Raw genomic sequence first — 10,979 nt, 5'->3', positions numbered from 1 at the left:
AAAAGACACGAGCCTAAAAGCCTATTTAGCTCTTTAGCCCCCGAGCTTAGTTCTATTTAAGAGCCTAGAATCTTGGGGCTAATAACCTTATTACGCCCCTAAAAAAACCTATTTAGCTCTTTAGCCCCCGACCGGCTGGCCGGGCTTAATAAGGTTATTAGCCCCAAGAGTCTAGGATCTTAAATAGGACTAGGCTCGGGGGCTAAAGAGCTAAATAGGCTTTTAGCCTTTTAGGCGTCAAGAAATGAGGCGAGCCCTAAAAAAAGAGCTAAAAGGCTCGAGTCCTTTGGATCACTACTTGGAATACAGCCGGGGTGAAAAGGTAAACATTATAAAATAAATTACCTCACATTCCTAAAAGAATATTAATTTGGATACTATGTAAAAACGTTATTATATTAGTACCTATCGAAACATCGTTACTTAGCGTGTTTTAGGACGCTATATTATTATAGCCATCTACCGAAATAAACCCCAAAATATAAAAATACATAATCGCAGCTACCTTCATGTCAAACTTGTATGTAGGGCACCTGCTTCATTACCGAATTCCCCTGAAGTTGGCGCAAGGCGCGTGCCTCCTTAGCGACGAAATTGCTATTACGAAGATTCGCAGCTAATGGCGGAGTAATTGGCTGCTCGCTAACTAATGGACAATTAGAACGGCCCACATAGAATTTGAGAGAATTATAATGCTGTTATGTTCTCATAACGTGCCACTTGTGTATGAAAGCTTTAAAGACGTTTAGTTAAATTAAAATGAGTGAAAGTATGAGTCATCTGAGTCATCTCCCCACTCCCACCTTGTCACCTCTATAGTATTTTTTCTCTGAGACTAATCCGAAAGAATGGGTTTTTTTTCTTGCACACATTTGTTTCTTTTAACATTTTGAGAAAAAATGTTAATTACGTCAGGAACGCTTGTTATAAAACACGATCTTCAAATTGGTGAGTACTGTACATACATACACATAGATAACATAAACAAACTTTCTAACACAACCCACTCAAGGCTAAATGGATCAGAGGCATGTGAGACACGAGCCTACGTCCTATTTCCCTCATCGTAATGAGAGACATATAAATAGAACGCCTAGACCGCGCCACACCCGCAACCTAAGCCGTCCCGAAATAGTATTAATTCTATTAATAGATAGCACATGTACGGTATTTGTTCTAACATTGATCTGATTATTTATTTAACGTACTTGGATGTAAGGAATTATATACTTATTTAACTCAAATATATTTCGATTGATTTGAATAGAAATAAGATATATGTACAGCACGGTCTTTAGTAGGGGAGATGTGTGCAAAATGATCCCCTTAAGGGAAAAACTTTACTGTGTTCAAAGTTGAAGAGAAAACCACAAGATTTATATATTTATGAATAGTCCATTTACTTACCTAAGCAACTCATACTCATTTCTCATATTTTGCATATAGTTTATTAGTTAATCGTTTGTGGTATTTCATGAATTAGTACCACTATTAAACAAAAAGACGGGCTGAAGCGATTTTCTTCATAATAACGGTCGCTCGTGCACTGTTCTCATTTAATTGTTTTTCTTTTTGCGTTCTAGACTGGGACGGTCCTCGTTGCATTGTCTACTTAGACATGTGTCTGCGTCTGGTGTACCTACGTAGCTATTTCCTTCATCATAACACACATTAATTTGGGCATATCTTCCAAAGTGGGAAGTTGGCGTGTCGGTGCGGTGTAAAAGTTGCTCCAACTGTCGGCAACTCGTAAACTAGCGGGTCGCGAGTCCCCATAATTCGGTTAGGGAGCTCCGAACCGATGTTACTGGCGTTTTATTGTTTTCTCTAACACAGGCTGTCTATCAGCCACGACATTTCGGTTTATTTCAAATATCTGGAAGACCGAGCTTTGCTCGGAATACATATAAAAACTCAAAAATGCGCGTTTTCCCTGAGATGAGACCTAGCTAGATCGATTTATCGCCCCCTAAAACCCCCATATAGCAAATTTCATCGAAATCGTTAGAGCCGTGTCCGAGATCCCCGAAATATATATAAATAAACAAGAATTGCTCGTTTAAAGGTATTAGATAGATACGCCTAACAATAAAATAGTGACAAAATTAGCAGTCTCACTTGAGTTTAGTATTATGACATATGATGTAGTGGTGCTGGTGGCTGGTGAGAAAGGTTGGCAGAACTCCCGAGCATCTCATTTATTCTGTGACAGCCTGTACGAACCTACCTGATCGCTGAGTTTCGAATTGTTGAAAAAACCCAAAGACGCGACAAGTTTCCGAAGGTCTGGCTGATGTCTTGCTCGAAACATCTCATCAGTATCTATCCAGCAGAGGCCTTTTTGAAATTACTAGATTACGAAGAAATTAAGGTGAATGTTGTATACCTACTACTATAAGTAATAAAGTTATGTTAACATTGATACGAATGTCAACAATCTAATTCAAAATTCTATATTTTTGCAGGAATTTAATAAAAACAGGAGATTAAATGTACTAATATTTAATGCTCTTATACCATAGGTAAATAACTCTCCACAGACAATTTCGGCTCTCGTTTTTTAGTCTTTCTCAAACTAGTGAAGGTTGGAAGTCAGTATTGTATATTTTTATTGGTCTTTGGCAAACATAATTTAAGAATACAAAATAATTTATGTTGATTCGGATAACACCATTGTTATATAATTTTTAGACATGATGATACACAAACACTTATGAAGTTATGAATATAACTAAATATTTGCTAGTATCTTAGATGTGATTAGGTAGATGCGAAAACGTTTTATTTACCAACATAAACATAATATTACTACGAGTATAAGTAATAACAATAAAGTAGGTTAAACTTATGTGTTTATACAGGGTGTTTGGTACATCGTTTGCCAAATTAAAACGGCAGATAGGTTGAGTAATTTTCTGTCTTCCCAGGCCTAGATTTTTTTAATTTTGGGCACGGTTTTTTCAGCTCTATGCCAGTTTTTCGTAAATTTCAAAGTTTCAGTAGTAAAAAAACCACGGCCAATTTTTTTTTCTAGGCATGAGTAGATAGCAAATGACTCAACCTATCTGTCGTTTTAATTTGGCAAACGATGTACCAAACACCCTGTATATTATACTCATTTCATCCCTGAAACAACCAACAGCTTATATATGAACGTTCCCGCATTGGGATCTACCTTCACATAATCGTCCATGAACTCATCCCATTTTTCCTCTAGGCCGTCGAAGGGATTGAAGGATTTCATCATGTCTGTAACAGCAAGTATACATTGTTCAAAAATTTTTTCGAAAGTTTATAAATAACAGTCTTCATTCGACTTAAGTAGATAAAAATCTGTGCGAAAAGATTGTTTTTTTTTGTCGCTAACTCCATTACAGTACTTTCTTGATTCAATTTTTAATATAAGCTCTGGCATTAAGCAGTAGCTTATCTCGCATAGCAAATATCTATGTATTTTACGTTACGCGAATACAACATTTCCTTAATTCGTTTTTAATTAATTAATAGTTATTTGTTTTACAAGGGGGCAAAGTTGTTGTTTAACCGCTCGTGCTAATATTGATACCCGAGCAAGTGAAAGATTCCAAAATTGAACCACGAGCGTAGCGAGTGGTTCGGAAAATGGAATCTTGAGCGTTGCGAGGGTTTCAAAGCACGAGGGTTAAACAAAATTTGCCCCCGAGTGAAACACAATATTCTTCACCACACCAACCCGAAGCAAATACTAAATGTAAAATATGAAACAAAATCAAACCAAATCAAATCCAAATGTATGTTATTAAATAATTATCATCCAAAATCATCATTTAAAAGCCAATTCTGCCAGCAAACATAAGAAAACAACTCAAAATTTCCATTTGATTACTTTGTCTTATATGTTAATATACCTATACATATCATTGGCATGAACTCGTTACGAACGATGGTGACCGATTACGTATAGGTAATAGCGTTTAACGTCACAAAGAAGATAATGTAAAGGTTAGAAACCTTTACAGTACCATTGTCGCCATATTGTTTAGGGTTTACGTAGCAAGTCTGCACTGACACTCAGACAATTATCAAAACTGCCCACGCTCTTGGTCTCTAGAGTGCCATCATTAATATAATGAAATAACAGAATTGTCAAGTAAAACTTACCTTTAAACTCTTCTATACCGCGTAGAAAATCAAAGGAACGATTTTGCACTTGAATTTTAATATGTCTGTAACCAATTTTCTTCATCAGTCTTCTGATTTCGGATTTTGGATCCTATAAAGAGACAATTTTAAAGGGTCTAGCAGGCTAAGCGAACAAGAAGTGCCCCCAACGACGGATTTGGTCATTCTTTCAGGTGGTGTACTGGCAGGTCCTAAGAACTCTCTATGCTTAATATCAGTCCTCGATCTTCTTTTGTTTTCGAGTTATTCAGGATAATGTAAAATAATCAGCGTATCATTGAAAGTGTCATATTTAGTAAACTGTTCAAGTTAGATTAACCAAACAAAATTATATTTGACAACAATAAAATAGACTACAAAATGGATATGTTTAACCTGCATCATGTCCTTATACTTCATTATAAAAAAAATATATATATATTTTTCTTGTCATTTTTTTAATACTTTTCGCGGAGGTACACCTACAAAAAAAATATACATGAGTAGCCACTAATACCCAAAATATGTGCATAAATCTTCGTGCGTCATGTCAAAAAAAACATTAAAAATAAAATGTTTTTTTTAATGAAGTATAAGGACATGATGCAGGTTAACATGTGCATTTTGTAGTCTATTTTATTGTTGTCAAATATAATTTTGTTTGGTTAATCTAACTTGAACAGTTTACAAAATATGACACTTTCAATGATACAATGATTATTTTACACTATCCTGAATAACTCGAAAACAAAAGAAGATCGAGGACTGATATTAAGCATAGAGTGTTCTTAGGACCTGCCAGTACACCACCTGAAAGAATGACTGGCAGCCGTATTCGAACAATGAGATACGTCAAATACTAGATATTGAAACGATATGGATTGGATATGTCAGTGTCAAACAAGTGTAAAAATTGACGTTTCTTCAAACAAAAACGTCACTTTTGACACTTGTTTGACACTGACATATCCAATCCATATCGTTTCAATATCTAGTATTTGACGTATCTCATTGTTCGAATACGGCTGCAAATCTATCGTTGGGGGCACTTCTTGTTCGCTTAGCCTGCTAGACCCTTTGTATTATGTAATGCCCGGGAGCCTAATTAAGATTTAACAATTTGTTACAGTTATGATCTCCTTTTGATACGACCTTGAAGATCGCTCGCGCTGTTTGGGGCGAAATGAAATGGAAGTCGTGCGTGAGATGCGCACGATCGTTGAGGACAAATCAAAACCAGTTCAAAATCATAACAAAATGTGAAATTTGGAATGGACCTCCAGATCAAATTAAAAAAAAAACAGACAGGTGTATTGGGGCAATGATTTAGGAAAACGATAATACTATATTTTTTATTATATGAGCTACGGGAATAATAGAAATTGCAGTTGGCTAGGGGCCACTTGCACCATCTCACTAACCCGAGGTTAACCAGTTAAACCTGGAGTTACCATGGTTACCACTACAATTTGACACTGAGTTAACGGTTTAACCGCTTAACCCCGGGTTAGTGGGATGGTGCAAGTGGGCCTAGGAAATTTAATTGAATTACGGATCAAATACACCTTGCTAGCGACTGGAGCGACGGGCAAAGGTCAGATAAAAAAGGCGTCGATCAATTAATGTAGGAGTTTTTTTAATTAACCCAAAGTTCACAATAAGTATACTTAAACAAAGAGATAAAGCTGGTATTACTTATGTATGTTGCTATTAGTACTTGCCTGTGATTCATGATAGGGTGATATAAACTTGGTCTTAACATCTTTAAGATAGGGATTCCATTTTGAAGTTCTCGAAAGTTTAATATAATTCTCGTAAGTGTTGCAAGTGGCAAGGAATATTAACAGGCAGTTGCCGTCTTTTACCAGCATGCTGTATATATTGGAGAAGGCCTTCCTGAACATGAAAAAAAAACATTTTATTTTTTTTAATTTTGTTAGATCAACGCGTTTGTGTAGTTTTTTTTAATGAGTGAGTAAAGATTAAAAAATGCCGTTTCGTAAAATTATATTTATCATAATTTTAAAATAAATAACGCACCTAAATGAAAATGGGTTATCCAAAAATGACAAAATGAGTAAAACATAAGATTCAAACTTAGTAGAGATGATTCACGTGTACCTCTAAATAAAATAAAAAAGTTATAATTAATATTTCGACTTACTTTTGCTGTTGCACCCACATAAACGTGTAGTTTGAGACCACGTGGTCAAAACATCCTTTCAGTTCACTGGGTATCTCATCTTCTATATTAAGCGTTATGAATTTAATTCTTTCACTCTCGTAATTCTTCTTTGCAAAGTTTACACATGCCTGACTTTTGTCACTTCCGATTATCGTCATATAATTCTCCGGAATATACTTTGTCCAAAGACCCGTAGTGGCGCTTCCATCGCCGCAACCTATGTCCATGATTCTTGCGTTTTTCTGTTTCCATTTAAATGGATTTTCTTTTAATATATCTACAAGATCTCTGCTTTGCAAATTGTTGACTTGTTGATATCCTTTTGGATCTTGCATTGTTACCTTGTTATATAATGAATGCTCTATATTAATTTGATAGACTTAGATTTTTTTTTTTATTGAACCCCTTCAACAGCTTGAAATGGACTGAGGCTAGTCTAGCCTGCGTCAAATATTTTTATAGTGATCTTGTTAGATAAAAGCGAAATTAAACACATATATGACAATGCAATGTCTATAAGCGGGTAATTACTTATATAATAGCAGACAACCCACAATCTACACCGTTACAATTTTGCAACATATTACTCGTAAAAGATTAGAGTGTAGTAAATAAAAATAACTGACAACCCCCATACAACGCCGCGAGAATCGTCATTAAGTGTTAAACAGCATGACATTCTTGACACGAAAATAGATAGCAATTTGTACTATTACGTACTGATACAATATGGCCAAAAACCCCCTCCAGCGTTTCCTTATGCGAAGATAAAATCACCGAACCGTCACCCAAATTGCATATTTAAGGACACCCGTTGCAATTTGAATGCCGGAAATGTTTCAAAATCCAATAGGCTGGTAAATTGTTGGAGTATCGAATATGTGTCAGTACGGGGGACAGGCAACCGTCCAATCAGCTGCTGACAGATGGATTGAATCCAATATCGCCTGCTAACTATCTCGGCTGCATATATTATCCTCAACGGACTTCGAAAAAGAAACCTTATTCTAAAGAACATAAAGTTTGTTTTACAGTGATATCTTTGATGGAGATAGGAGGTCGATAAAGTGAGCAGACGATATCAGAGCGCTCGGTTAAATTGTTCAAAAAACAACGTGATTGATAGCCCGTGAAGTCTATTTAATTAAAGGGTCCAAAAGATACACGCAGGTTTATCTTATAAATACATAGAACACTATATATACTCGTAAGTATAAGATAACTTAGCACATATTTATTTTTACTGCGTGGGTTCAACTGCAACGTAATAAACGTGTGATTCACTCGTATATACTACGTGTCCCAAAATTCAACGATAAGCTGTCACCAGAAGATGGACCTGCTCATGATTACTTGAGGAAAAAAAAGAAAAAATATATATCTCAATTTATTATGGAATTACAAAAAAAAATCGGCACGCCTAGTGGTATTTTTAACGACCATGTCTACAATTTTTCAATTAATATTTTTTTCAATTTTATTTTTTATTTTTTCGAGTAGTCATGAGCAGGTCCATCTTCTGGTGCCAGCTTATCGTTGAATTTTGGGACACGTTGTATATTATATTTACATGTTGAGAACTAAGCTCATTTCTAGTTTATTAGTCTATTTCTAGCTAATGTAGTAATAAGGATAAGATAAGATATGATTTATTTGCTTAAACATGTTATATTGAAGTTTATATTATCGGTATAAGTAGTATTACTCTCAATTGCAGCATGCAAATATTGATTTTAAAACGAAGCCTTAACACCTCATAATTGTGGGCTTGTTTTATTCATTTTGTCCCAGATACAACCAAGAGCTGATACGTGATTGTACCGGCATTTGGGTCCAGTTGAATGTAGTCGTCCATGAAATCTTCCCATTTATGCTCCAGTCCGTCGAAGGGATTCAGGCATTTCATCATGTCTGGAACAGCAAAAATTTATTGACTATACATTTAACGAATATATGTAAAAAACCAGCCAAGTGCGAGTCGGACTTGCACACGAAGGGTTCCGTACCATTATCTATAAAAACGGTCACCCATCCAAGTACTACCCCGCCCGACGTTGCTTAACTTCGGTCAAAAATCACGTTTGTTGTATGGGAGCCCCACTTAAATTTTATCTTATTGGTTTAGTATTTGTTGTTATAGCGGCAACAGAAATACATCATCTGTGAATATTTCAGCTGTCTATCACAGATCACGAGATACAGCCTGGTGACAGAGGGACGGACGGACGGACGGACGGACAGCGGAGTCTTAGTAATAGGGTCCCGTTTTTACCCTAAAAAACACCCTAAAAAACATGGCCAAAAAAACATGGCCTCTATTTATTCGCTAGTGATGGATTTATCAATAAAATAAACATAGTTAGATTGACGAAAGTTTTGTGATTCCGGCGAACAACCGGACCTCTACAGTTGGTTTCTTTATTGACAGTGAATACATAGATCTGAAGGCATCTAAACTGATTCTTAAAATATAATAGTAGGTATCTTACGAAATTACTGAACCCTCAAGCTAAAATTACCTCTAAATTCGCCTATACCGCGTTCAAAATCAAACGAAAGATTTTGCACTTGTGTATTAATATCTCGGAAACCAATTTTCCTCATCAAACTTCTAATTTCGGTATGTGGATCCTAGAAAAAACAATTGTTATATTATGTTCTTTTCAAAGGAGTAGATACAAGTATGAACTTATTGAAAAGAGATAAAGCCACTACGAGTATCGATTAGGTATGTTGCTGTTAGTAGGTAGTGTAGGTACTTGCCTGAGAATCATGATATGGAGACATAAACTTGGTCTTGACATCTTTAAGATAGGAATGCCATTTTGTAGTGCGCGAAAGTGTGCGATAATTTTCGAAACAGTTGCAATTTCCGAGGAATATTAGCAGGCATTTGCCGTCTTTTGACAGCATGTCGTATATATTTGAGAACCCTTTTCTGTAAAAAAGCAACTTCATTTATTTAGATACATATGAAAACGCATTCTTTTGTTTAAGTTTTTAGTAACTTAACTAAGGCTTAAAGAATATTTGTTAGTATTTTAAAAGACTTTAATGGCATTACTGAGATGGTTTTCATATTTTTTTGCAATTAATAATTATAAATACATAGGTATCACTTGTAAATAGAAATAAGTTATTAGTACTAACTAAGATTTAAAAAAGATATAAGTACCATTCTAAATTAAAAAAGTAAAATAACTAACTAGTGGACTAATGACCAGGGATCGTACATTTTCAAGCATTTTTGGTGCACGAAGTGTTGTTAACGGAATTGGTATAAATAATTTCAACCCTAATGATTAATTAGCGTTTATTACGTTGATATTAACCTTAATTTACCATTTCAGTTGAAATGATCTGTACCAATTCCGTTAACAACACGCGAATCGATTTGGTGCAGCGGAGTGGTGTTAACGGAATTGGTATAAATAATTTCAACCCTAATGATTAATTAGCGTTAATTACGTTAATATTAACCTTAATTTACCATTTCAGTTGAAATTATCTATGCCAATTCCGTTAACACCACTCTGCTGCACCAAAAATGCTGGAAAATGTACGATCACTGCTTAATGACCTACCTAACCCTTATACATATTACTTATAACTAAGACAGCTGTAAAAAAAGTAATGAAATAAGTGCATTTGTATTTTTATTTGTAAAATAATAAATTTTATACTTACTCTTGCCGTTGCACCCAATGAAATGTGTAGTTTGAGACCACGTGGTCAAAGCATTCTTTCAGATCATCGGGTATCTTCCCTTCTATATCAAGCGTAATGAATTTAACTTTTTCACTCTCGTAATTGTTCTTTGCAAAGTTTACACATACCTCACTTTTGTCACTTCCGACTATCGTCATAAAACTCTCCGGAATACGCTTTTTCCATAGACCTATAGTTGCGCTTCCATCGCCGCACCCGATGTCCATGATTCTAGCATCTTTCTGTTTCCAATCAAATGGATTTTCTTTTAATATGACTTCAAGATCTCTGCTTTGCATATTGTTGACTTGTTGATATGCTTTTGGATCCTGCATGGTTGCGTTTTTATAGAAGGTGTATTCTAATTAAACTGATTTACTTAATTAAATCGCTGCGGCAGCTCAAAACACACTGATGTTCGTTTAGTATTTATTAAATATTAATAGTTCTTTAGCAGTGTAAAATGTGAATGAACCTAATAGTGTTTGAACTTGAAACACTTATCTGAGAAATTCAATGACAATATGGGTAGCTATCACATCTAGATGTCTAGCGCCACCCGCATCAGATAAGGTAATTTTGTCTGAATCTAATCCGTATTCAATTTGATAATCAATGTGCTACACTAGCAGTGTGAGCTCATAAAAGTTCACGGTATAATTTTCATGCAGTGCATTGTTATTGCTTTTGGTTTTCCCACCATGCACCAGTCACTTCTCTAATACCTAGCTAAGTGCCCGAAGCGTAGGTTGATATGATTTCAGTGTAATGCCATAACATGAAATTTTTATTTGATAACTAACCCTCTGAATGTTAATAAACCGCTTTTAAAATGCCTACATCTTATTGACATTACCGGAGTGTTTGGTAATTACACGTTTAATCGCAAAACAAATTACACGATCTAGCTATCAGCATCTAGAATCTAGATAAAATGTTGAAGATA

At 35.3% G+C, this 10,979-nt stretch overlaps 2 protein-coding genes across 2 annotated transcripts; both read right to left on the bottom strand.

Annotated features, from left to right (window-relative positions):
- Positions 1-3,115: 3,115 nt before the first annotated feature.
- On the bottom strand, positions 3,116-6,714 carry LOC134792309 (juvenile hormone acid O-methyltransferase-like). Its single transcript, XM_063763578.1, has 5 exons — positions 6,305-6,714; positions 5,836-6,036; positions 5,106-5,205; positions 4,141-4,252; positions 3,116-3,249 (listed from the first exon to the last, which is right to left on the bottom strand). Exons 1-5 carry the CDS (start codon positions 6,658-6,660, stop codon positions 3,116-3,118), a joined length of 903 nt encoding a protein of 300 aa, XP_063619648.1. The 5' UTR covers positions 6,661-6,714.
- Positions 6,715-9,064: 2,350 nt separating this feature from the next.
- On the bottom strand, positions 9,065-10,395 carry LOC134792308 (juvenile hormone acid O-methyltransferase-like). The gene is made up of 2 exons (XM_063763577.1): positions 10,013-10,395; positions 9,065-9,263 (listed from the first exon to the last, which is right to left on the bottom strand). The coding sequence occupies exons 1-2, from the start codon at positions 10,366-10,368 to the stop codon at positions 9,065-9,067; spliced, it is 555 nt and encodes a 184-aa protein (XP_063619647.1). The 5' UTR covers positions 10,369-10,395.
- Positions 10,396-10,979: the final 584 nt, after the last annotated feature.

Source organism: Cydia splendana, chromosome 7 (genome assembly GCF_910591565.1).
Source record: "Cydia splendana chromosome 7, ilCydSple1.2, whole genome shotgun sequence".
NCBI classification, from domain to species: Eukaryota; Metazoa; Arthropoda; class Insecta; order Lepidoptera; family Tortricidae; genus Cydia; species Cydia splendana.
This window is presented reverse-complemented; position numbering and strand designations above follow the sequence as displayed.

Coding starts and splice junctions, on each gene's coding strand:
- LOC134792309 (XM_063763578.1), bottom strand. CDS start 6,660: ATGCAAGATCCAAAAGGATATCAACAAGTCAACAATTTGCAAAGCAGA. Junction 6,037..6,304: donor ATGTGGGTGCAACAGCAAAA/GTAAGTCGAAAT, acceptor TTTCATGTTCAG/GAAGGCCTTCTCCAATATAT. Junction 5,206..5,835: donor ACTAATAGCAACATACATAA/GTAATACCAGCT, acceptor AGGGTCTAGCAG/GCTAAGCGAACAAGAAGTGC.
- LOC134792308 (XM_063763577.1), bottom strand. CDS start 10,368: ATGCAGGATCCAAAAGCATATCAACAAGTCAACAATATGCAAAGCAGA. Junction 9,264..10,012: donor CATTGGGTGCAACGGCAAGA/GTAAGTATAAAA, acceptor GCTTTTTTACAG/AAAAGGGTTCTCAAATATAT.